Below are 16,284 nucleotides of genomic sequence, written 5' to 3' on the forward strand. Positions count from 1 at the left end.
AAAAATTATGATAAATAATAATTCAATAATAATATAAAAAATCAAAAGTTATTAATGAAATAAAATTTTATGAATTTTTAATTTTTTATGTAAGTTAATAGGCGTACAAGGAAGTCACGTGATGCCCACATCAGATTTTTTTATATATATTTGAGTAAAATGGCGACAATTCATGATTAAATTTTATCTAATATTTACAACAGTATAAATAATTTAACTAAATATTATATGATTATGTAAAATTATTTAATCTCTTCAATCATGATTTTTCTTAAAAAATTTTCATGTGAGCGCAATTAAAACGAAGTAAATTAATGTATTAATCTGTAAAACATTTTTATTTTATATAGATTATTTTACTACAGAAATTTCACTGCATAGACATTGAGTCGAGCAAGGCTTATGAATAAATTTACTTAAATTAAATCAATGTAAACTTGTATCACTAATTTTAGTTTTAAATAAAAATATTCCGAACGTTTATATGGTTATAAATGTATAAACTTCGTGAACGCGTGCGTTATTGTAGTTTTTGTGATGCCAGTGTTTCGTGTACGTTTTAAAAATATATATTTTTAACATAAAAAGAATGAGGGAAAATGATAACATAGAAATTGTCGGAGTTACCGCTAACTGTTGTACAGTCTTAACACTAAGAAGAGAAGTACCCGTTGTGCCGGAGTAAGGGTTAAGAAGTGCAGGGGGTTTACTCCTATTCATGAAATGCATTATGAATTATTCAAAGGCCTGGTGGGTGAGTGCTGGGGATAGGTTGTGTGTACTCCAGTCGAGCTATATAGTTTTGACATGAGTGTACCATTTCTTTCTCCCCACTACGACAACCCTTACCGTCAACAAGCACCACATTGCAATAAAAACTTAGAGTTTTTGTATCAGACGTACTGATAATAGAAGAATAGTGCTGTGGAGGATTTTGTTTCATAAAATGAGGTAATTTGTAGAATATTTTAAAGCTGAGTATATCTAAAAGTTTAAAATGTCTGTATCTCTACTGAATTAAAAACGCATGAATATTTTGGTCGTGGGTTTCAAAACTGTAAACAAATTTTTAAATTTTTTTTATGGTTAATCGATTTATTTAATATCATTGTTATTTCGATAAAATTTATTCACTAATTATTTTAAATAATATTTTCATCATTTCAGACACCAGTGATAATTGTCTCAGTTATGTCCTTCGTAATACATTTAATTCATTAAAATGAGTTTTTCTATAATTTTGGACAACTATGCGTTTTTTTGCTCAAAACTTCTGTTTGTTCAGTGAAGTATTATTTATTAAAGATTTAATAATTTTTTTCAGAATCCAATTACAATTATAATCGTTCAAAATATCATCATTAATACGAAGCGTTCGAGAAAAAATCTTATATTTTAAAAATAATTTCGTGAAAATATGTACAGTTCGTCTTGGCGTTCTACTGGACGGATCTGGCTGACTTTTATTTATCCTGGTCCGAATGACGCACAGATATGCAGTCAAGCGTAATCGGGCCCCAAACTTAAGTCTTCTGTGGAAATTTCTCAAAAAGACCTCATTTATTACTTAATTAACAAACCATCAGAGATTATTACGTTCAGGAAAATTACTTTGAAGGTCCGTCAATGCTTGATGACATATTTTGAGCCACTCCAAACAATAAAAAATAATCAGCCCGATCCGTCCAGGAGAACGTCTGGACGTACTGGAAATATAGAAATAGGTTTTGAGCACATATTTTACCTGTGATAGAAAAGAAAGAGAAAAATAAGCGGGTTAGGGGTGGGTCTTATTGTAAATGGAATATGATTTTAGTAGATTTAAAAAAATATATATCATTACTTAATAATAACGCTGCAGAGCAGCAAGGGGCCACTATATCTTATATCAATTCCTTGTACCCTCAAAAAAAAAACTGTTTTAATCATCCCTCGATTTTGTAATTATTAAATAATGAAAAACTTTCATAATAACTCTTTAGTGAGATAGTCTCTTATAATTTAAAAAAATAAATCTTATCTTTGATTACTTCCAGAAACGGTAGATACTAGACCACCGGGTTGGTCTAGTGGTAAACTCTTCATCGCAAATCAGATGATTTGCGAATAAAAATCAGTACATACAAATGTATTACATAGCCGTCATGACAAACTATATAACTATATAAAAATAAATCCTAAAAATAAAAACAGTACTCTTGAGGAATCAAGAGTACCTTAGAACTTTAGAACTCTCTTAAGTCGAGAGTTCTAAGGTTCAAATCCTAGTAAAGACGACTTTTATACGAGTTTGAATACTAGATCGTGGATATTGATGTTCTTTGGTGGTTCGGTCTTAATTAGCCGTACTTTTCAGGAATGGTCGACCTGAGACTATACTTCATTTACATTTCATACATATCATCCCCATTCATCCTCTGAACCACCTTTCGGTGGTTCGGGAGGCTAAACAGAAAAAGAAAAAAGGAACGGTAGATTGATCAGCTTATCTTTTATTTCATGTTACTTCTAATGAATCGTATTTAAAGTTCATATTGTTATTGTCCAGAACGATGAGTACTCTTCCAGGAACTTCTGATTATATCTTAATGTTTGATAATAATTTCCCTTTTTACAAAATAAATTATAAATGATAAAAATTATTTTATTATTTATATTTAAATAATAATTTATTATTTATTTAAATTATTTTTTAATCATAATTGTTAAATCTAGTTATACAGTTTTGTTAACCTTCACTTACTCCAAGGTAAGTAGTATTGATTTTTATTTTAAAAAACTCCTTACTTTATAGAGATTTGGTGGAAAAACCTTGTCCTGCAGTTTATACGGTTAATTGATAGGAAAGAAATACAGTTTTATGAACCTTTGTAAAAGCAATGAATAAACAAATTATCTCTTGATTTTTTTCCGTTAAAATCATTGATAATTTAAACGAAAGAAGATTAAGATAAACGAAAAAAAATTTTTTATTCTTTTTTTAATTATGTAGGATTCTGAGGAAGAAGTATCTTTAAAAAACGATCGATATTAAGGAAAAAGCAGAACTTATAACTTATAATAACGTATTGCAACAGAAATGTATTCTTTAAATCCGTAAACAATGTAATCTATCATTGATTTAAATCAATAATCAGTATCTTCTCAGTCGTAGATAAAATACGGCATGCAACTCTCTATAAAGGCTATTAATGCACTCAAGCGAATTTTACGGCTCGTGTCGTAACTTACTTCACACTCGTGCAGTAATGACTTATCATTATAGGCTCGTTGCATAATGTATTATCAAGTGTATCTCTCAATCTTTTTAATTCTACTTCATACATCGATAGCTAAATTCTATTGTCAGAAGTTCTGAATACTTTTTCAATTAACTTATGCGCAAACGTTTTCTTTATTTTCTTTCTTGTGTATATATTTTTAATAATTGATTATAAAACTTAAATATTATCATTAGGTGTATTTATATTCATTATTTTTTATTTCATTTTGTCCTGGACCCGATTAGAGTTTAAAATTATTTAATGCACCCGGTTAAAAAATAGAAAATATTTTGTAAATTTTATATTTTTCTGAAATAGTTTTCTGGTGTTTTAGAGATTTCAGTGGTATCAGAATTATTAACAGACTCATATTTAATATTTTATCATTTCATTTCATTTTTGTATGGATTTCTGTAAAATTTGTTCCCACCATTGAGCTAGGTCAAAATTTTACGTACAATATTTTTAATCAAAAACCAAAAGAATAAGGGTTTACCTTTTATTAAATGGCAATCCTCATTTTAAACATAACAGTTATTTTTAAGTATTTAATAATACAACAGTCTTGAATATTTAAGTTAAACAATAAAAACATTTTGATGAAGAGAGAACCAAATTTAAATTTCCCACAACACACCTTTTTTCTAAAAGGCTTTACTTTTTTTAGAAATTTAAATAACAAACTATAAGTTTATATCCATTCAGTTTAGTTTATTTACCTTCCGGTTATTTAGTTTTTTCAATGAAATTTATTTTATTTTATATTTATTAATGTTATTATTTTTTTTCTACTTTTAAACTTGTAATATACAGGTTATATCATTTATTTTAGACGATATTCTCTTCATTTAAAATGCTAATATAAATATTAATATTGATTTTATATGTAAAAAAAATAAATAAATTTTTAGATAAGAATAAATGTATTTTTACATTATTACGTAATAAAATTTTATATTTTGTGGCCTATTTGAAACGATCGACTAACCGAGTTTTAATATAGATGTTATTTTAAATTATATTTTACTTTCTGATATAACATTAAAAACCGTTCTTTATTGATTGTATAATGTAATGTAATGTTAATTGAAATCATACAGTTTTCATTTGAGTGGCTAATGAAATGTTTTAACAGTGCGATGAATTGCGGTTATAAACGTTTACTTCTACCGTACAAATACTCTTTTGAATACTCCAAATTAGATGGAGTTATTTATTTTGAGTGTAAAAACCTTTCTTTTCTTACATTAATTTTACATTTCTTTTGTGATCTTCTAAGTATTCTCCTCATTCCAAAGTAACAATTTTCAACAGATTTCAAAATAAATCTTAACGTCTAGTGTACCTAACTTGCCATGAATTGGAAATTTGCATTAAGTATGTATATATGATATAGGTTTTTTATCTTTGAAGTACATATTAACGTAATGTAAGCAGATTAATTTTTCTATTACTTCCTTGTACTAAGTAAAGGAAGTATTATGATCGCGAAAAATTTCGAATATCCATTTTGACAATCCCTGAATCCATTTTGACTAGTTTCGGCGTGACGTCTGTACGTACATATGTATCTCGCATAACTCAAAAACAATCAGCCGTAGTATGTTGACATTTTGGATTTAGGACTGTTGTAACATTTAGTTGTGCACCTCCTTTTGATTGCAATCGAATGAAATAAAAGTGTCCAGAAAAGCCCAAAATAAAATAAAAAAATGGATTTTTCATAACTTCAGTAATAAGCCCTAATTGAGAGCTCTTCAAAGATATATCATGAGTGGTACTTATTTTCATTGGTTTCAGAGTTATACTCAAATAAAATTTTAATTTATGAAATATTTGGATCAAGGGGAAAGCACATCGGTTCGAATCAGACTTCATCCCCTTTTTTTTGTTTAACTTTTTTTTAATTTAAATATATTGATTTATTAATAATTATTAACTTCTGGTTGTAAAAAAAATTACGATAAATAATAATTCAGTAACAATAAAAAAAATATATCAGAAGTTATTAATGAAATAAAATTTTATATACTTTTCCTTTTAAAAATGTGTATATGTAATTTAATAGACGTAGAAGGAAAATCATGTGGTGTCCACATCAGACGTTTTTTTATTTCCACTGTTGTAAACCTCTACTATTCACTCGTGAGACAAACCTGCTTACAAACTATTAAAATAAAAATTATGATGGATAATTTGTTTCATTCTAACTTAAGTTACAATTTTATAGAGTAACATTTTTATTTTGGGTAATGTGTATCTTTCTGGGTAAAAAATATACAACTATGAAACTACATTATACGCGTTTCAAATTCATTAAACATATAATGCGTGCGCGCGCACATACACACATACAAAATTACAATTTGAAATACCACTCTCCTTAAGCACACATCTATGCCTATTTTGAAATAATCATCTACATTTTAATGTAGATTTTACAGCTTAGTTAGTTTATATGAATAAATAGTGTAATAGTATAAATGAATATTGTTAAAATATATATATATATATATATATATATATATATATATATATATATATATATATATACTATTAACATTCATTAGTTTTATGCACACATACGATAATAAACATGATACAGCTATTATAGTATACTCCATGTATTATGTTTATTATTTATCTTCTTAAACATATGAGTATTACGTAATAATATTGCACATTACATTGCTATTAACCCACATTAACCCACTATCCTTTAGATATTAAAATTATTATTTTGGCCACGTTTTTTATAACTCTAAAACGTAACATTTAATCATATATTCTGAAAAACGGCTGAATAGATATAAATAATATTTTGTAAAATCACTACGGGTTACTTCAGTTTTTATACATATTAATGTGGTTGAATATTTTTCTAGATTACTCAACCGTTGTAATAAATTTTTACAATTTATTCTCCCTTAATTCAAAATTATAAAACCTAAATGAGTAGGTTCCAGCATAGGTTGTAGGTTTATGCGTAAGTTAAATATTTGATAAATATTTATGTAGTATGCATAAATAATTACATTTGTCAAATATAAATATGTATATATTTATATTTTAAAGTTCACAGTATGAACTATTCGACGTACCTTTACTTAACAGATATTATTTATTACCCTTAATAACAACCCATTACGAATGAAATCCTTAATCAAAATCTTCAGAAAAACATTTTGTACGAAATTTCTTATAATTTTTATCATGAAATTCATCTACAGCGATCACAAAAACCTGTCACCCTAAGATGAGGTAAGAAACCCTGATGTAAATACAGTGTATGTGATAATGATGTCTGATTCCCATTTTGTTTAATATTAATTTCTTGAATTTATTCTGAAATATATACTGATGTTTAGTAAATGCCAAACTTATACGTTTCGTCAAAAAACGGTCGTTTGATAATTGTTTCATGTAGCAATCATTCCTAAAGTTTACATTTCTTTGTCTAGTTTAAAGTAAATTTATACTTTTAATGAAATAGATTTTACAGTTCATGCGTAATTTCGTACATGAATAATAAAAGAAATAAAAATTGAAATTCACTGACCCAAAATTCTTTTGCTTTAATTTTTATATAGGAGAACATACAACTAACCTGCATGATCTTATCCAGTTTGTATTGATGTATTTATCTCGTAGATACAGTACACAGACACCGTTCGTTATGAAGGATTACTCTATTTGAATAACTTTAAAATCGTGGATACAATGTTTAAATTTAATTGCTGATATCTCGAAATAAAATTTAATCTTTACTCGTGGAAACCTTACACAATTCGCCTAAAGAACGTTAATTGGTCAGCAATTAAAAATAATTCTCGAAAAATACTGACAAAGTAGAATAAAATACGTTTCATAGTTTAAATTTTACTATTTACCTAATAATGGAGTTATCTTGATAAATCTACGAATTAAGCAATCTCAGTTTTTAATTTTCAATAAGTTATATAACAATCATTCAGACAGTTTCTGAATTTTAACAAGACATCAGTGAAAACAATCATATACAGGATTATTACGAGATCTCCCGGAAATTTCATAACCGGGATTCCACTACGCAATTTTCTATTACTTTCACTACTCGTGAAAATAATAAATTAAAAAGTTTATACAAACTTATGTCCTAAAATGCTGCTTTGTTTGCGAGTTACACTAGTGAAGGATTTCGCTCAAATTTCAGCTACCCTGGTGAAATGAGATCCTACAGAAATTGTTAGAACGTTAATTAAGGGGGAAAATTATTGATTTCTTATGGTTTTGACCTGAAAAGTTGTATTAATAATAAATAATTCAATTTTTCTAACATTCAAAAAGTTTCATTCAAATTATTTTACATCATTTTCTTCATAATTAAATTCTCCTCAAGTTTTGTTTAAAGAATTTATGTGTTTATTACCCATAAACAAAGTTGTACGGCAAACATAAAAAAAAACCTTTCGGCACGCCGGATCACGGAGGTAGATTTCACCGGTGCTAAATGGGGGATAAAAAAGATTTCCACCTTAAAGTTAAGAAAAACTTCAAATTTACTCAATAAGACAATGGTTGTATGTGAAAAAAGTTTCAGATGTTTAGAATACGACAAGCTCCATCTTCTTACAATTACAGCAACATTTGGTCATCCTTTGCAGTAAGGGTTGTTCATATCAAAAATTGTTTCAGATAAAAGTTTTCGGTAATGTTTAGAGGACTAAAGTAATCGGCTTAAAATGGTCACTTTAAATCGATTCGATACTGTGTCTATAAAGGGAGGTACGATTTTTTTGTCTTCAAAACCCTATTTTTCCCTACCCTCTGGGTTAATGGTTGGTAATATCAAAAAGCTTTACTGGATAAATTTTAGGCCCTTATCCAAACAATAGTAGGAACTTTAAACGAATTCGATATTTTACTTAATAAGAAAGTTATAGTGATATTTTGATTTTTCTATTTTCTTTGTTTTGGTCATCCCTTCTCATAAGGGTGGGCCATATCAAAAATTGTTTTGATATGGCCCACCACTTAAAACCGATTCGATACTGTGCCTATTAAGGGAGGTATGATTTTGTTTGTCTTCGAAACCCCATTTTTTCCACACCCTGGGTCAATGGTTGGTGATATCAAAAACTTTACTTACATAAGTTTTATTCTTTTATCCAAAAAATAGCAGGAACTTTAAACGAATTCGATATTTTATTTACTAAGAAGCGATATTTTGTTTTTTCGAAAAAGCCCTCCCATTTCCACCACCATCGTCCGATTTTGTCCATTAACGAACTCGAACGAGATTTTGCGTCGTTATATTTTATCTATCAGTTTGAAAGGATTGGCACAAGATTACGGCAGTTATCGTGTCCGCAAGAAAGTTAAATATATATATATAAACTAAATAAGTTAGAAAATTATCCAAATTAATAGAAAACTTTCTAATGCAATTCATTAGATCAACAACCAAACAAACAAATTAATCAAAACAAAAGCAGAAAACCTCAACGTTTCTTCCAAGATGTAGGACTTTATCAAGACAAACCACAAATATTTCATATTTATTATATCAAAGAGTCGAGTTTAGTTATTATGTTATATATATATATATAAACTTTTGAACTAACGGTGGTTTTGGAATCTGGGGCATGTGAAACGTGAAGATATGTCGAAATTTTTCGGAAGTCTTTCTTATGAAATCTACCTAACATGGGTTTTTATGCCAGTTTATTGATTTTCACCTCAGATTTCTGAAAAACTATTACAGATACGGTTATGAGAACTATTTTCTTCGATTTTTCAGACCAAACATCAATATAAATCACTAATTTTGCCCCTTAGTTAATGTCCCAAAAATTTCAGTACGACCTCATTTAACCGGGGTAGCTGGTATACGAGCGAAATCATTCACTAACCGTAGCCCGAAACAAAGCATTTCAGAACATATGTTTTTTTATGTACTCTTTCCATTATTTTTACGAGTAGAATAGGTTATGAAAGTCCCGGGAGAACTTCGTGAATCACTCCTGTGTGTGTGTGTGTGTGTGTGTGTGTGTGTGTGTGTGTGTGGGAGTGTGGGCGTGCATGTGTGTATATATGCATAACATATCAATCATTTACATACGGATATTCTGATATCTTGTGTTATGTGTGCATGTGCGTGCATACACACATACAATATATGCACACACACACACGCGCCTGCGCGCAAGTGCATGTGATAAAAAATATATATTTATGTCAGTTAAATTACTGTTTCATTAAATATTCCGTAATAGAATATATTTTATTTTCAAAATAACATGGGATTTGCTGAATTATTGTGAAATGACTTTTTTCTTAACTGCTAGTCAATTAATTCCTAAATAATTTTTTTTTTTCTGTGTTTTTAAGTAAACTACCTATACTTTAAAAGTCTGAATAGATATACGAGGTGTGATCAAAAAATACGGTGAATGAATTTTTATAGCGGCAACTGCCGACGCTACATCCATATGCTGTAATTTGTCCAATAGCGTGATCAACAGAGGCAGGCAGGGACAAGTTGTAACACGTTCGAGTTTGTCAGTCAGCTGCCAGAGCCGCTAGAGTGAGGTTGTGTTTATCGCTTCTGTCGCGCAACATGGATTTTGAAAATCGTGTGCCAATTTGCGCGGAGTTGAAGGGTCGTCTTCATGTAGATCCGGACTTCATGGCCAAAATTGTAACTGGAGATGAAAGTTGGGTCTATGGCTATGACCCTGAGACCAAAATGCAGAGTTCCCAATGGAAAACCAATTCATCTCCTCGCCCTAAAAAGGCACGTCAGTCAAAATCCAACATCAAGGTCATGCTCGTTGTTTTTTCGATAGTGAGGGCATAGTGCGATCAGAGTTCGTTCCAAAGGGAACAACTGTAAACTCTGAATTTTATAAGGGTGTACTGCAACGTTTGCGAAACGACGTACGAAGAAAGCGACCAGAAAAATGGACCAATGGCTCCCTTCTTCACCGCGACAACGCGCCGTGTCACACCTCGCTTCTCATTCGCGAGTTTTTGGCCGAAAAAAGTGTTCCTGTCTGTCCACATCCGTCATACTCACCGGATTTAGCACCATGCGACTTTTGGCTCTTCCTAAAAATTAAAACTGTGCTTAAAGGAAAACGTTTTGACACCATTGCTGATATTGAGAGGGCCATGACCAAGCAGCTGAAAGCCCTTCCGAAAGACGCCTTCCAGAAATGCCTCCAGTCATGGAGTCAATTTTGGGAGAAGTGCATTGCTAGCCAAGGACAGTACTTTGAAGGAGATTAAATAGAATTCTATGTAACCTTATTACTTTTTTTAATAAAAAATTATTCACCGTATTTTTTGATCACACCTCGTACACAGTTATATTAACTGGGATCACAACGATTTAAGAGATCACAGGACATACAACAAATTCGAATCGTTTAATCTCATCACAAACGTAAGGCTATCCAAGTTAGTCGTGAATATTCTTATTCCGAGCGAATCACGGTGACTCTACACTGGATCTTGTCAACTTTTTGTAAAAACTTTGTATAATCTCAACGTCATTACGTTACCATGTATGCCCGTCCAGGTGAACATCGGGACAGTCTTCTCTTCTCAATGCAAAACTATTTAGTATATAAAAAAAAAACAAAGAAAATTCTAAATTCTGAAAACTGATAATTATATACTTCAATAAAAATTTTTTGTTACGATATTAAAAAATAGACTTTACAATTAAACGGTTTTTATGTCGATGTATACATCATTATAACTCAAAAACTCATCCGTACGTCAAATATGCTACATTGATCACCTAATAGTTTTCATTCTTTTTTGATAAGTGAACAAAAAAAATTCTTAATATTTTATGAGGTTGAAGGTAAAAAATAAAAATTAACTAATAAGAATGAATAGTAAAAATTGTAATTAACAAAAACAAAAATATATAATATTTTTTAATCGTAAGAGAGGGCAAATTAACTTTGCGTAACGCTAAGGTAACATTCTGAAGATATTTATAGTGAGTGGTAAATCTTTTAGTAAGTAAATAAAATATATCCTTAATTTAAAATTTTGTGAATGTCAACGATTTGTATTAGGTTAATCACGGTAATAATAATTATCGCAAAAATACCATCACATAAATCTTAATAGAAAATAACAAATAATTGAAATGTATGCATTCTTTTTATCGTAAATTCATGTTGAACTAAGTATTTTTTCTTCAATATATTCTAACAATTTAACTTGGTTGTTTTAATATAGATGTATGAAAAATTAGCCTATAATTCTTGGCTAATGTATGAATGTCGTGAGTTAGTTCAGTATTTTCTTATTTCCTTTCCTCTTATTTTTTGATATTATTTCATTAGTCTTTTAATTTTAGTTTTGGTGAAATATGTTACGTATATAGCTTACAATTTCGTTTTTTTCATGTTTATTCCTTTGTTTTTAAAATAATCTATTATCTGATAATATTTATGAAATAATGTTTTTTAAAGATTTTATTATGGCTGAGGTTTCTTTTGTAATATACACGAAACATTCAGAAGTATATTGTTCATCGTAAAAATAATATACATATTAAAATATACTGTAGCATATGCTTTTCATAATAACATCATTCCTAAATCGTAATTACGAATAAATATGTGGTTCTTATTTAGCATTTTTATTAGTTAATATTATGCTTCTATTTCCTGTGATAAATTTTCTTTCTTTTTTCCCCTTTTACCCTTTCCCATTTTCCCATCCTTTTCATAGTTTCACGTCATATGTTTATTTTCTTATTTTGTTCTCCATAACTTCAGAATGTTCTTCATTTTTCGACCCTCTTTCATTATTCTCACCACTTTCTTCCACTCATGTTACGTTCTCTTACTTTTTGTTTTTTCTCTTTACTTATTAGCCTCATTTTATCAGTCCTTTTTCTTTTTCGTGCCGAGAAGTAATAAAAGGAAATATATGCGCTGCTTATGTTAAACTGAAATCTTTTTTTTACTTCCTTGTAAAGGAAGTATTGTGATCGCGAAATATTTCGGTTTTCAGATTTCAAAGAAATATTCATTTTGACTATCCCTGAATCCATTTTGACTAGTTTCGGCATGACGTCTGTACGTACGTATGTATGTATGTATCTCTCATAACTCAAAAACGATTAGTCGTAGGATGTTGAAATTTTGGATTTTGGACTGTGTAACATCTAGTTGTGCATCTCCCCTTTTGATTGCAGTCGTCTGAACCAAAAGTGTCCAAAAAAACCCAAAATCTAAATCAAAATTGAATTTTGGACTTTTTTTAACTGCAGTAATAAGCTTTCATTCAGAGCTTTTCAACGATATATCATAAGTGGTACTTAATTTTATTAGTTCCATAGTTAGGCTCTGGAACCAAGACAACAAATTTTTTATTTGTGACAAATAAAATTTTAATTGATGAAATATTTGGATCAAGGGGAAGCGAAGGTAGATCAGTTCGAATTAGACTTCACCTCCTTTTTTTAACTTTTTTTTTTTTAATTTAAATATGTTGATTTAATATTAATTATTAACCTCTGATTGTAAAAAAAATTACGATAAATAACAATTCAATAATAATAAATAAAATAAAAAAATATGAAAAAAAACAGAAGTTATTAAAGAAATAAAATTTTGTATATTTGTCATTTAAAAAAAAATGTATATATGTAAAAATGTAATAGGCGTACAAGGAAGTCATGTGATGTCCACATCACATTATTTTAATATTAAAATGATTATTTTATTTTTTAATAACCATTAATTATAGATGATTCTACTGCCTTGGATAGTTAATATTATATAATAGTGAGATTTATTAGAATAAAATAAAAATAATAATATTATTTTATTTATATAAATATATATATATATTTTTTTAGTAATATTTTCGAATTGATTTTCAGATTTTCGACAAAAGAATCAGCGACACACGCTATTGTTGCAGTGCATAACACTGATATAAACGGTCAACCTGTTAAGTGTTCTTGGGGTAAGGAATCGGGAGATCCAAATAATGCACAAACTGCGGGTCAGGTAAGTAAATTCCATTATTACAAGTAAATATTCCGTATAATAAATTAATAATTTATTTTAATTAATTAAAATAATAATTATAATAAACTATTTGTACAACGATTCTCTGATTTAAATATATAAAACAAAATGTTCGATAAATCATTGTTACTACTTACTAATTCAACGAGTAAAAAAACTTCAAGGTGGATTTATTCGAGCCCATAATTCCCCGTCCAAACAATCTCCAAAACTTTAACTTCTTGAAACGATATAGCCAAATTGGCAAGACAGATCGATTTTTTAAAAAAATTAACATTTTTTTATCTAACCTTCTAAAATACAGAATGTTTAACTTAAAAGATCACTTAGTTTAGTCTATAAACAACCGTTTATTGGAAAACACTTGCATAATAATTTACATGTGCTAAAAAGTATTTCCATCCACTTCTATGCACTTGTCAACACGTTTGACCGTGTTACTGGCTACTCTTGTTAGTTGCATCCAGTCTATTTCCTGGATGGCTTTTGTAATGTTTGTCTTCGATTCCTGCAGGGTGTGTGGATTCCTATTATAAACAAACTCTTTTATGTAACTCCTCAGAAAGAAGTCTGGATTAACAGATCAGGGATCTTGATGAGCCGAATCCTTTAGAAATGATTCTTCCACCGAAAAAATCCTGTAGCATCTCCATAATAGAGGAAGGTGTATGTCAAGTTGCGCTGTCCTCAAGCAACCAGCACTCGCGCTCATCCTCTTGAAGTAAGGGATTAACTGTTGGTTAATTTTCTTGGTAGATAGCAAAATCCAAAGAGTCCTATTGTTCGTCGCTTTGAAATCGCACATTGTACGCCTATTTTTGAGGATGTAGGGGAGATTCAAAGAAAATGTGCGGTTTTCTGTACCCCAGGTCCGAGAGTCCAACGTTCAAATCCTAGTAAAGACAGTTACTTTTATACGGATTTGAATACTAGATCGTGGATACCGGTGTTTTTTAGTGGTTGGGTTTCAATTAACCACACACCTCAGAAATGGTCGACCTTAGACTGTACAAGACTACACTTCACTTACATTGATTCTCCTCTGAAGTAATACCTGACGGTGGTTCCCGAAGGCTAAACAGGAAAAGAGTCCAGTAGTTTTTACTATTAACATATCCTCCAAGGTAAAATTACGCTTCCTCTGTGAAAAATACTTGATCTAAAATGCCAATGTTGCCTCTAATGAAGTTCTTGAAGCATTAAAGTAACCCTTAGCATAATCCGTGAACCCTTTTAGCATAATCAGCATTAGTTAGCTCATGGAAAACCTGCATTCGTTACGGATAACATTTCATTATTCTCCTCACTGCAGTGTGGGCTAAACCTACTGAAATGTCATTTTCCGCTTAGTCGCCTCAAATATTTATGAGAAGCTCTTGTTACTGCCGCTTTAATGTCCTTTATTACTTGAGTCGTTAAAGCTGATCTGAGTCGAGCACGTTTCTGGTCTAACACCGAATCTGTTTCACGAAATTTTTAACTAATATTTATCTCTGATGTTTCCTTTTCTAATTTCTCCCTGAACTTTTCCCAACACACAACATGAGATTTCGTCTCTAAATAAATTTCCTTCACGAATCTCGTTCTTCAACAGTTAACTGCATTTTAACAAACATACGATTACGCAATCTTGTTCAAAAGCCGATGCCCGTCATAGACTAAGTACTCAAATGTGCAGGCAATAATAAATAGTCCTCCCCATTCCAGCTTCAGCTTTACCATCTTTCACATTATTTTATACATCTTACACTAATATATACATTTGAACAGAAATATGCATTTAATATATAAGTTATTGAATTTGGAGCCTATTTTAATTTGAACACTGTATAAGAAAATAAATTCATATATACTTCACATTTCACTTCTTGGAAATTAAATATATTGCGCTGTAAAACACAATATGTTGCCGGCCTCCATGGCGGGAGTGTTAACATCTCAATCTTTCATCCGGAGGTTCTGAATTCGAATCCTGGTCAGGCACGGCATTTTTCATACGCTATAGTCCCACGCACAAGCTTCAAGTTTATGTGGCGGCGATATCAAAAATATTGACATTAACTGATGTTTGCATGTTGATAAACGCATTATTTTAAAATGAGTGAAAAGCTGTAAAACAATTTATTTCATATCAAACGATAACAATGATAAATTGAAGAGGTAGTTAAAGCGGTACAAACCGTCATTTAATTTTTAAATAATTGATATGCTCTACTTTAACTTCCTATTTAAAAGTTATAAAGAAGTGTGATTTAAATCGGAATAAAATTAATTTCAATGCTTATTTATACTTGTTATACCTGTAGGCTTTTAATACGTGTTTATTCTAGGACTACACAGGTATTTGTATATCCCTTATTGTATTTATTATTTTTATAAATGACTTAAAGTATAATTTTTTTTTTTGTTTACGAGTGACTAACTCAGCCGACCTCCTTGGATGTAACGTCTCGACATTTCGCGCGGAGGTCCCGGGTTCGAATTCCGATCACACATTGTTTTTTTTTTCATACGCTACCAATTACCATCGTGCTAATGACCGTGCCTGTTATGCTCGTTCTTTTAATAAATAAAAAAATTAATTAACTTCAAATTTTACAGAAGTGTTTTGTAATCCGCTTTAACGCTCGATTACCTCTATATAGATTAACGGTAAGAGTATTTCATGAGTGTCAGTCGGTATACCTCAACTAAACCACAGGTGGTTCGGTAATGTAAATATTGCATTACAGAATTACATCGATTGCAATTACACTAGACTACCTGCATTACGATATTCAACAATCTAGTATTACGTTATATCGCATTAAACATTAACACTGTTTATATCACCTTGTTTCAAGTTGTACTGTAAGGGAAAACATTATTCTTCCACCGGAATTGAATGAAAGCTTCTACAAAACTAATGAATATTATTTCTTGCATATAATTAAGCTTTCAGTTTATCTGACATGAGAAAACAGTGCTATTAATTT

The 16,284-nt window shown here is 29.9% G+C and overlaps 1 protein-coding gene across 1 annotated transcript in view; it reads left to right on the top strand.

Moving 5' to 3' along the window:
- Nucleotides 1-16,284, top strand: part of LOC142324456 (nucleolysin TIAR-like) — a 1,191,620-nt gene that overhangs the window by 1,139,766 nt on the left and 35,570 nt on the right. The window contains exon 7 of the mRNA XM_075365284.1: nucleotides 13,159-13,288. Within this exon, the coding sequence (XP_075221399.1) occupies nucleotides 13,159-13,288 (130 nt within the window). The remainder of the gene's footprint in view (nucleotides 1-13,158; nucleotides 13,289-16,284) is intronic.

The sequence above is a fragment of the Lycorma delicatula genome, chromosome 5, assembly GCF_047948215.1.
Source record: "Lycorma delicatula isolate Av1 chromosome 5, ASM4794821v1, whole genome shotgun sequence".
In the NCBI taxonomy this organism is placed as follows: Eukaryota; Metazoa; Arthropoda; class Insecta; order Hemiptera; family Fulgoridae; genus Lycorma; species Lycorma delicatula.